Here is an 11,998-nt window from a genome sequence, read left to right on the forward strand (position 1 = left end):
GACGTGATCTAAAAACAATAAAAACTAAAGTGCAACCAAACAAATAATTTAATTTTCGTTTGTTTGATTGATCGCGCATATACATAACCTGCAAGTTATTTGTACAAGTTTACAAGTCAACATAAACGAGCAAAAGTCAATGGACCAACCGCTGACTTTTGTTGTTATTTAGCTTCGGCACAGACGGCAAGCACTGCATATTTGCGTGACCGCTGTGAGTCTTTTGTTAGCTTTAAGTTTCTTTTCAATTCAGTTTATATCAAAGCCTTGAATAAAGAGCACCAGCTCTGATAATATTTAACTCCGGCTACCGCCGTTAAAGATCTTATTATTTCACACTGACTGAGTCTCTAGGCCAGCAGGTAACGAAGGGCAGTCACCCTTCCACCCTATTCTTCCTAATTTATCGACGGATGACAATAGCCAACCGGCTACCTTCACGGAGACGGCTGCGAGGGATCCTCTACGGAGTAAAATATTGTGGTTGTTTTTTTTCTGTGTCTTTCTGTTCGGGCCACGCAGTAATACGAAACGGCCGCCTGACTTTGTCTTTGTTTTTGCTGCATTCTTTTCTTTTGGGAACTGCTTATGCAAACGTTTAGTTGTAAGAGTGCTCTCAGTCGCTCTCATGAACGACGCCTTCCGTCAGTATAGGAACAAAAAAGTTTTTTCTAGCGACTCCGAGTCCGGGAGTGAAAAGAGCGGTCACAGTCACAGCCTTACAGTAAAACGCAAGCCCCTCTACCCCCCAGTACAAATGGATCCCGACCAGCTTAGGGGCTTGATTGACGCTGCCGTCGGCAGAGCGCTGGCAGAGCAGGCCGCGCAAAATCACCAAAGAGAGCTGGAGCTGCGGCAGATGATCGAGCTGCTCGCTGCTCAAGTGGCTGAAGTTAGGGTACAACCGAAGCCAGCCCAAACCTTAGAAATTACAACATATGAAGCTATAGAGATTAATGACAATGTTCGATATGACGAGCCATTGGATGCCGTCAAGAGCCTGCCAGAATTTTCAGGGGCACAAGATTCATACGTTTCATGGAGACAAGCGGCCGTCGCCGCTTATCATATTTTTAGACGATATAATGGTAGCTCACGCCACTACCAGGCAGTTATCATTATCAGAAGCAAGGTCAGGGGCCCTGCCGATGCGGTGTTGTCCTCGTTTGGCACAGTGCTGAATTTTGACGCGATAATAAGTCGCCTTGATTTCACGTACAGTGACAAACGACCGATGCACGTCATCGAACAGGAGTTAGGAACTTTAAGGCAAGGGGGCCTAACTCTGCTAAACTATTATGACGAAGTAGAGAAAAAACTCACTTTGTTAACAAATAAGGTGCATTATGTCACATGATTCGGGTATGGCAAAAGTTCTGTGTGACAAATTCAGGGAAGACGCTCTGAGAGTATTCATATCAGGACTTAGGCGAAATCTCACAGACGTGCTCTTTGCCTGGCCCTAGCACAGGAGGTTGAGTCCAACCATGAAAGGTACATCTTCGCGGCAACCTTTGCAAAAAGCCAAGAAGATCGCAAAATAGGCGAAAAAACACAAAATCGGCAACAGGTAAAAAACCATCAGCCGGCGGACTCTCAAATAGATGGCGGCAAAAACCCGCAGTTTTCTAGACAGACTAGGGCGCAAATCCATTCCGATCAGCGCAATAATAACTTCCAAAACAGAAGTTACCGTTCAGAACCTATGGACATTGATCCTTCACTTTCACTTCCGCCTTGGAAGCGCAGCTTCCAAGGCGGCGGAGAAAATCGATGATGACATCATCACAGATTATGACTCTGATGTCATTAATTTTTTAGGGGAAGATCCCTGCTGCCCGTCATCAGACGAAGAGTAGCGGGGACCGATATGAGGTTTCTTATCGACACGGGCGCGTCAAAAAATTTCATCCGACCTCACAAAGGGTTGAAAGGCCCCGTAGAATCCTCATTCCCAATACATTCAATCAATGGCACTACCAAAGTTATGAAGAAATGCTTCGTATCAATGTTTAATTTAAAGGCTACGTTCCTTATACTACCCGACTTGTCTTCCTTCGACGGAATAATCGGCCTTGACCTGTTAAAACAGGCAGGAGCATCACTCTGCCTATCCTCCGGTCACCTAAAATGGGGCACCGAGGTAGAGCAGATCGATTTCCACAAGTGCACTGACGTCAATTTCACCAGCGTGGATTGTTCAGATGCACCGCCTTTGGCAAAGAATGCGTTTTTAGAGATGCTAAGGACCCGGAGAAAGGCCTTTGCAGACCCTAACGAGGCTTTACAACACTTCGGTGGTAGCTACCATCAGAACAGTTAACGAGGAGCCCATATACGCAAAATAGTACCCGTACCCCATGGGAGCAGCGGATTTTGTCAACAACGAAATTCAGGATCTGCTAAGAAATGGAATAATTCAAAAGTCGGCATCCCCCTACAACAACCCAATATGGGTGGTAGACAAAAAAGGGACCGACGAAAGGGGAAATAAGAAAATGCGGCTTGTCATCGACTTTCGCAAATTAAATGAAAGGACCGTGTCCGATAAGTACCCCATGCCAAATATTTCAATGATATTGGGGAATCTCGGCAAAGCGAGGTATTTCTCAACGCTGGACCTTAAGTCTGGCTATCACCAGATTACGCTCGCGGAACGAGACAGAGAAAAAACCTTGTTCTCAGTAAATGGGGGTAAATATGAGTTTAAAAGGCTTCCGTTTGGTCTCAAAAATGCAGCCAGCATTTTTCAGAGGACCATAGATGACATCCTACGAGAGTAAATAGGTAAATTTTGCTATGTTTACGTTGACGACGTAATAATATTCTCGAAGGACGAAAACTCTCACGTTAAACACGTAGATTGGGTTCTAAAGAGCCTGTACGAGGCAAACATGAGAGTGTCGGTAGAAAAGTCGAGCTTTTTTAAGAAAAGTGTCAGCTTTCTTGGGTTTATAGTCCATTGTAATGGTGCTACCACTGACCCAGAGAAAGTAAAGGCCATCAAGGAATTTCCGGAGCCCAAGAATGTATTCGAGGTACGGTTATTTCTGGGCCTGGCTAGCTACTACCGATTTAGGGATTTTGCGGCAATAGCAAGACCTATCTCGGAAATCTTAAAAGGGGAAAACGGAACAGTTAGTAGACACAGGTCACGAAACATTCCGGTACAGTTCTCTGAAGCGCAAAAACAATCGTTTCAGAAGCTTCGAAATATCTTGGCGTCTGACGATGTCATGCTGAGATACCCCGATTATAAAAAGGCATTCGATCTAACGACAGATGCCTCGGCCTATGGCATTGGTGCAGTGCTATCCCAAGAGGGACGTCCGATTACAATGATCTCAAGGACATTGAAGGACAGAGAAGTTAACTATGCTACCAACGAAAGGGAGCTATTAGCCATAATTTGGGCACTGGCCAAACTATGGCACTATTTATACGCGGTCAAAGATATAAACATCTTCACCGACCATCAGCCATTAACCTTTGCAGTATCGGAATCCAATCCGAATGCAAAGATTAAAAGATGGAAAGCGCGCATTGACGAATCCGGAGCGCGAATATTTTACAAACCCGGTAAGGAAAATCTAGTTGCCGACGCACTCTCGCGACAAAAACTTAATGTCATGGAGAAGCAAGAAGCTGAATCGTGCGCGGCCACTATACACAGCGAACTATCCCTGACACACACAATAGAGACGACGGAAAAGCCATTAAATTGCTTCCAAAACCAAATAATCTTGGAGGAGGCACGTTTCCCGTCAAAACGCAGCTTCGTCCTTTTTGGTAACAAGAGACGGCATGCGATTAATTTTTCCTGCATAGAGAGTTTACTTGATGAGCTCGCAGATGTAATCGTTCCTAAAGGAGTAAACGCTATCTAGTGCGACTTGCACACGTTGGCAATGGTACAGGACGAACTGGTTCGGCAGTTTCCGGCCACAAAATTTTGGCATTGCAAAAATCGTGTAACAGACATTTTTGCAGTCAGCGAAAGACGGGAAATCCTCACCGTCGAACACAACAGGGCCCACAGGTCATTCCAGGAAAATGTAAAGCAGGTACTCTCCGAGTACTACTTTCCAAAAATGGCCAAATTAGCTACCGAAATCGTAGCGAATTGCAGGCCTTGCGAGAGAGCCAAGTAGGAGAAATGTTACATATTGACATTTTCTCTACAGATAAAAAATACTTCCTTACTTGCATCGACAAGTTTTCGAAGTTTGCCGTCGTGCAACATGTCCACTCAAAGACAATTGAAGACCTCAAGACCGGCTCTACTACAAATTATGAATTTCTTCCCAAGAGCTAGGGTAGTCTACTGTGATAATGAACTATCATTAAATTCACACACTATCTCAGCCATGCTCGACAGCCATTTTGGCGTTAGCATTGCAAATGCACCGCCCCTCCACATCGTCTCAAACGGGCAAGTAGAGCGCTTTCATAGTACCCTTGTGGAACTTGGGCGATGCCTGAAAATCGACAAGGGAATGACGGACACTGTAGAGATAATTTTATTGGCCACCGCCAAATACAATAAGTCGATACACTCGGTTGTTAACAAACGACCAGCCGACATTGTGCAAACACACCCAGACGACCCGCAGATGGAAGTCCAAAATAAAATAATACAAGCCCAAAACACTCTCAGGACTAGGGAAAATGCCTCCCGGCAAAACAGAGTATTCGAGGTCGGCGAAAAAGTCTTGGTCAAAACAAACCGAAGACTTGGCAATAAACTCACACCGCTGTGTGACGAAAAAGCCGTTGAAGTGGACCTGGGGACCACGGTCCTCATTAAGGGGAGAGTGGTCCACAAGGATAACCTAAAATAGGATTAATTTTTTACATCTTTAGCCACTTGGCAACCGTTTACTTATTTTTTTTTGTTATTCTAACATTCTTTGAAAAAATTATTACATCAAGGATCATTCCACAGGTGCGGACTTATCATCCTACTATCCCTGTCTATGGTGTCGGCACACATCGTCGACTATTCGCGAGCTAAATACATTGCCATCATTGATGGTGAGGTATTAGTATGGGAAGAATTTGCATACGCGACTCACACTGCAAACCTTTCGGAGTACACACGAATACTAGACGAAACAACAAACATGTGTGACAAGTTTCCCCAATCGCACATGAGAAAGTTGCTGGAAGTAGATACCGCGCATATGCGAGACCTACTGGAATCGCTAGGCGTGCACCTTAGGGTCGCCAGGAGCTTAGATTTTTTGGGATCAATCTTAAAGGTAGTAGCAGGAACACCGGATGCCGGTGATATGGAGAAGACAAGATTTACGGAAATGCAGCTAATAAACGCAAATAACAGACAGGTGGAAATTAACACTAAGGTTCAAAGTAAAATCAATCAATTGACCGCCACAGTAAATCAAATCCTCACGGTTACAAAAAATAAACAAATTGACACAGGCCATTTATATGAAACCCTCCTTGCTAGAAATAGAATGCTAATGATGGAACCACAGAACCTTTTGCTTGCAATTACATTAGCTAAAATTAATATTGTCAGCCCAAATATATTTGACCACGCAGACCTAAAGTCAATTTGGCTTGAGGAACCCACTAATACCCCCATAAGGGATCTCTTGTCCGTAGCGTCCTTTAAAATATTACAATCTGCCAATCCCTTGCATTTCATAGTTAAGTTTCCAAAGGTAAAGTTCGCCTGTAAGAAAGTCACAATATTACCCGTCACTCACCATAATATCATGCTGCGGATACCGAACAATGTTGTGGCAACATGTGTTGGAGAAGTCCACACCGTTAAGGATTGTACCGTGTCGCCAGGAGCTACGTTCTGCCAAATATCATCAGGCAGCTCTTGCGCTAGAGAACTCTATGCAGGTGTTTTGGCGCACTGCGAGACCCAACCAACCGACTTACAACCCATAACTCGAGACGATGAAGGAATAATCATTGTCAACGACCAAACAGCTAATGTCCGGGTAGACAATGGTACTGAGGTCTGGCTGCACGGTACTCACCACTCACCACTCACCACTCTCCATCAACGAAACCCTCTACGTAAGTCATGACAAGATCCAAAGAAGAACTCCAGGAGTTGCAAGCTCACCATTGCTTAACATTACCATCAATCACGACGTATTGAGCCTCCCTTACCTTCATCGATGAACCGAACGTAATGTGGAGCTCATTCGAGAGTTCGACAAGGATATTGGGACCAATCTAAAATATCGAGCAATGCTCATAGTAGGAATTCTATGTTGTGCGATGATTGCCATTGTCATGATCTATCTCCATTTCTTCAAGGCAAGAAGATCTGCGGCACAGCTGAAGATAGCGGCGGCCGAGGGTGGCCTTAATTCAAAGGGGGGAGTAGTTAACAAGTCAACATAAACCAGCAAAAGTCAATGGACCACTGGACTGGACTCAATGGCCGCTTTTGTTGTTATTTAGCTTCGGCCGAAACTGCTGATCCAGCATTTAGCCCGGATGCTCGTGCACAGACGGCAAGCACTGCATATTTGCGTGGCCGCTGTGAGTCTTTTGTTAGCTTTAAGTTCCTTTTCAATTCAGTTTATATCAAAGCCTTGAATAAAGAGGACCAGCTCTGATAATATTTAACTCCGGCTACCGCCGTTAAAGATCTTATTATTTCACACTGACTGAGTCTCTAGGCCAGCAGGTAAAGAAGGGCAGTCACCCTTCCACCCTATTCTTCTTAATTTATCGACGGATGACAACAGCCAACCGGCTATCTTCACGGAGACGGCTGCGAGGGAACCTCTACGGAGTAAAATACTAATTTACATATGCAAGCGCAAGCGGTAATACATAAACACCGCTAGAAACTCACATCGCATCCGCGCATCATAGAGAACATTTTGGATTCCTCTTTTTGCCTTCGTTCCCGCTTTGAAACGTTTTACAGCGGCGACCAAACGTTTTTGTTCGCGAGTTCGTTGCACCCCCTTCCACCGCTATATTGCCATTTATGTGCAAATAGACGCACATACATTCCGTTAGTTTTTCGGTGGTCAAGAGTTTTTGGTACAGCACGCACTGCACAGTGGAATTTAATTATTTTGCGAGTGATAAAAGCTGAAAATAATAAAATAAATTTATTAAAATGTCAACCGAAACAACTTTAGCTGCTTCAGTTCAGGGAGTGAAGCATTTTAAATTGAAGGCGAAATCCTCTGAGAAGGCCTTGACTGTTGAGAAGCTCCAGGCGATGAGTGAGGAAGAATTAGAGCTTCGTGTTAAGCTCGCAGAGGAGAATAAGGCTGCATTTGCCCAGGTCCATGACAGTCTTGAGGAACTGGATTTTAATGAAATCGGCTGCCAGGTTCGCGATGATTTTGAAGAGCTCATCATATCAATACAAATCATGCTAAATCGAGAATTGGGTAAGCGTCAACGTCCAGCAATTCGAAGTTCTACGCTCAGGCCAGAGCCATCTCTAGATTTCCATTCTGTGCCGGCTAAAAGATCTCATTAGCCTGAATTGAGATTGCCGAATTTTCTGGTGGTTATACTGAATTTGTCGACTTTCAATCCATGTTCAAAGCTATCATCGACAATGACGTGGAGCTCACTAACATTGAGAAGCTTCAGCATTTAAAGTCTAGCCTGAAGGGTTGCGCCTTGGATACAGTGCGCTCATTAGAAATTTGTGACAGCAACTATGCTGTAGCCTTGGAGTTATTGAATATCCGTTTCAATAATAACCGTCAAATTTTCCAATCCCATATAACTGCAATTTTGGGTCTCCCTAAAGTGAAAATGCGGTCCGCAGCGAAGATGATAGATATATCTGATAAAATGAATGCTAATCTACGTGCTCTTCAGTCAATGGGCTCGCTTGAGCAAATCTCAAATTGCATTCTGGTTCATGTTTTACTCCAAAAATTAGATAGCAAAACTCAGGCCAATTGGGAAGAATCTGCGGCTATTGATGAAATTCCTTCGATTGATCAATTTACTACATTTTTGTCCAAGCGTTGTCCAAAATTGGAAAATGTAGAGCATACTGCAGCATTGTACTCATATAGTTCACAATCAGGAAGAAGCCGCAACAAAAGCATTTTAATTGCCACTAACACTTTTGGAAATGGATGTGTTGTGTGCGACAACAGTGGCCATTCAATTTATAGCTGTATTCGAAAGGTGAAGGAATTAGCGCTCTGTCTTAATTTCTTAAAGAAGGGCCATCAAATGCGCAATTGTAAGTCAGGCTGCTGTCGAACTTGCAGGTCAAAGCATCACACACTTTTGCACCTTGGCACTCAGTCTTCGACCCAGCGAGCTCCAGCTGCAGAACAATGTATGCCAATTGCAATCACTTCAAGCCCTTCTACCTCTTTGCTGGCTCAGAATGTGGATTCTGACATTGTCTTTCTTGCAACTGCAGTCATAAGCGTTCAAAGTCGATCAGGTGCTTGGATCCCATGCCGTGCGCTGCTAGACTCGGGATCTCAAGTCCACATTGTGACTTCCCGACTTGCTCACCAGTTGCAGTTGCATAAAACCAAGTCTACCATATCAGTTGCAGGTCTTGGAGATGCTCGATTTGACTCTGAAGGAGTATTCGTTTGCGTTAAGTTAAAGTCGCACACTTCTGATTACTTCGCATGCCTATCTGCTCTTGTTGCTCCAGCGATTACCGGCAATCAACCCAGTTTGACCGTTAAACCCGATGGTTGGAAAATTCCCTCGAATATTCAGCTGGCCGATCCGGATTTCTATAGATCTCGGCGAATAGATCTCCTTATTGGAGCAAGCATGTTCTTTGAGCTATTATCTGTAGGGCAGATTAAGTTGGCTGCTGGGTTACCCCTATTGCAGAAAACAAGGCTTGGTTGGATCGTTACAGGAGGTATATCTTCTACTCTCAAGGCAACTGCATTACACGGCCAAGCTGTGCACAGTGAATTGGTTGCTGCTGAAGTTCATATGGATGAATTAGTCCGTCGTTTTTGGGAAGTTGAGAGCTGTGGTGAAGGCGTGGTCACAGCCACCAAAGAAGAACTGGAGTGCGAAGCTTATTTCAAGACCAACTTTCGTCGTTTAGACTCTGGTGAATATTTCGTACGATTACCTGCGAAGAACACTCTAGAATTACTGGGTGAATCGTACAATCAAGCTTATCGTCGATTTCTCAATTTGGAGAGCAAGCTAGAGCGCTAGCCGGAAGTCGAGGTCCATTATTAGGCATTCATTCGTGAATATTTGCATTTGAAGCACATGTCGGTCGAGCCCAGAAACTCCTTGAGTCTTTGCAAATATTTTCTGCCCCACCACTGCGTTTTCAAAGAAGACAGCACCACGACTAAATTGCGAGTCGTTTTTGATGGGTCTGCCAAAACGTCAAGTGGACATTCGCTGAACGAGGTTCTCATGGCAGGGCCTACCATTCAACAGAAGCTGTTCAACACGCTGTTACAGTTTCGGACTTTCCCTGTTGCATTGACTGATGACATCTGCAATATGTATCGGTGTGTTCGCGTGGCTGAACCCGATAGCTATCTTCAATGTATTCTTTGGCATGACTCACCGGACCAGGAGGTGCAGGTATTCTAGCTTGATACCGTGACCTATGGAACTAAGCCTGCAGCCTTTTTATCCGTTCGCGCGATGCATTAACTGGCGAATGATGAGAAGAGCACATTTCCAATCGGTTCTAAAATCATTTTGTGGGACTTTTACGTTGATGATCTGATCACAGGAGGCCAATCAACACATGAAGTCCTCGAAATCATTTCTCAAACAACAAACTTGCTTGCACGAGGTGGCTTTAAGCTCAGGAAATGGTGTTCGAACGAGCGCGATGTCCTTGATAAAGTTCCTGACTCGGACAAAGAAACATTGCTGAAGTTTGACGATGGCAGCGACTTTACCAAGACAGTGGGTCTTGCTTGGGATCCTGCAGCGGATGTCTTTCGTTTTTCTTTTTCTTCCATACAGGTCTCTCCAAAGCCATGTAAACCATGCTTTCCACAATTGCTCGCGTGTATGATCCGCTTGGTCTCATTGGTCCTGTGGTTGCCAAGGCCAAGATCTTCCTGCAACAAGTCTGGAGAGAGAAGTTGGAGTGGGACGAGAGATTTCCTGAGGCACTCAACACATCATGGCTGAAGCTGTCATCTGATATGGGTCATACTCAGCAAATGAAGTTTCCTCGACGTGCGCTCCATCCAAATGGTGCTATTGAGATCCACGGATTCTGTGACGCTAGCATCGACGCATATGGAGGATGTATCTATCTCGTTTCAAAAGCTGATGGCAAGCGAGAAGTGCATCTATTTTGCTCAAAATCTCGTATGGCACCTTTGAAGACTCTCACTGTTCCCAAATTAGAGTTGTGCGTTGCTTTCTTACTGGCTCAACTGATGCGGGACGTAGGCAACATGAAGCTCTTCGATTGCCCGTTTTTTTGCTGGTCAGATTCTGCTGTAGCTTAATCATGGATAAGCGATGAACCTTCACGTTTTCAAGTTTTTATTGCTAATCGAATATCTTTAATTCAAGAGCTATCCAGCGGCATGAATTGGCGCTATGTACCGACCAACTGCAATCCAGCCGACATCTTGTCAAGAGGTGCTTCCCCGAGCGAGCTTCTGGAATCTGCCCTTTGGTTCAGAGGCCCAGAATTTCTTCTTAAGGCTCAGCGCGGTTGGCCTGAATCTTGTATGCCAGTGAAGACTCTTCCCGACCTCAGAAAGCGCATTTTGGTCGGCGTCGCTAAAAAAGTGGACCTATCTTCAAAATGCAAGTTCGTGAATTCTTGACAAAAGATCACCCACACTTTTGGATACGTATACAAATTTGTTCACCGCATAAGACGTTCTGGTCTCGATGTCGAAGATGTAAAAATGGGCACTCAGATGCTTATCAGATGCATCCAAATGAGCAGCCTGGCTGATGACTACTGGAGGCTGCATTCTAAGCGACAAATTACATCATCCAGCCCGTTGGCCTCACTTTCTCCATTCATCGATAGCTTTGGGCTGATGCGAGTTGATGGCAGACTACAAAATTCGTCCTTGGATTACAATGCGCAGCATCCTGTCATACTACCACGCCAGCATCCAGTTACAAGTGCTATCATACTGGACTTGCATCGGAAAAACTTGCATTCTGGTCCGCGAGCGCTGCTCGCTAACATGCGTCTTCAATTTTGGCCGATAGGTGGCCGAAAAACAGTATCATCTGCAACGTCCAAGTGCGTCATATGCTTCCGAGCTAAACCACAATTATCTCAGTATTTAATGGCTGACCTACCTTAGGATCGTGTAAATACAACATCAGCGTTCATGGTTACTGGACTGTATTTCTGCGGGCCATTTTGCTACAAAACCGGAGTTCGAAGCAAGGTGCCTGTGAAAACGTACGTCTGCGTTTTCATCTGTTTCGCGACGAAAGCGATCCACCTGGAGCTTGTTCAGGATCTTTCAACACAAGCGTTCTTGGGAGCATTGAAGCGGTTTATTCTCACCAGAGGCAAACCTGCCCGGATATGGTCAGATAATGCTACCAACTTCGTTGGAGCTAAAAACGAACTGGCTGAGCTGAAGAATCTATTCCTGACTGGCCCACACATTCGAGCTATAGAGGAATTCTGCGATTTATTCCCCCACGTTCGCCTCACTTTGGAGGCCTCTGGGAGGCTGCAGTGAAAACGGCCAAATTTCATTTTTATCGTTCGGTTGGCCCATCTCTATTATCATTCGATAAATTGCGTACACTAGTTTGCCACATTGCAGCAATTATTAACTCACGACCTTTACTACCTCTTTCAGAGAATCCAGCAGACCTTGAGGTGCTAACTCCTGCACACTTTCTTGGCACAGTTCCGCTGGTGTTGTACTCTGAGCCTGACGTCACAAAGCTAAATTTCAACCGTTTGGACCGCTGGCAGAGAATTGCTTATTTTCAACAAACGTGTCAAAGTGGCGCATCCCCAAACCTGCGCTACAAGTCAACGATGTCGTCCTGGTTCAAA

General features: G+C 44.8%; 1 protein-coding gene across 1 annotated transcript; it reads left to right on the plus strand.

The window, feature by feature from the left end:
• Nucleotides 1-10,868: 10,868 nt before the first annotated feature.
• Nucleotides 10,869-11,672, plus strand: LOC123038125. Its single transcript, XM_044461817.1, has 2 exons — nt 10,869-11,198; nt 11,283-11,672. The coding sequence occupies exons 1-2, from the start codon at nt 10,869-10,871 to the stop codon at nt 11,670-11,672; spliced, it is 720 nt and encodes a 239-aa protein (XP_044317752.1).
• The last annotated feature ends 326 nt before the right edge of the window (nt 11,673-11,998 follow it).

This window comes from Drosophila rhopaloa, unplaced genomic scaffold (genome assembly GCF_018152115.1).
Source record: "Drosophila rhopaloa isolate 14029-0021.01 unplaced genomic scaffold, ASM1815211v1 contig_80, whole genome shotgun sequence".
Taxonomy (NCBI): domain Eukaryota; kingdom Metazoa; phylum Arthropoda; class Insecta; order Diptera; family Drosophilidae; genus Drosophila; species Drosophila rhopaloa.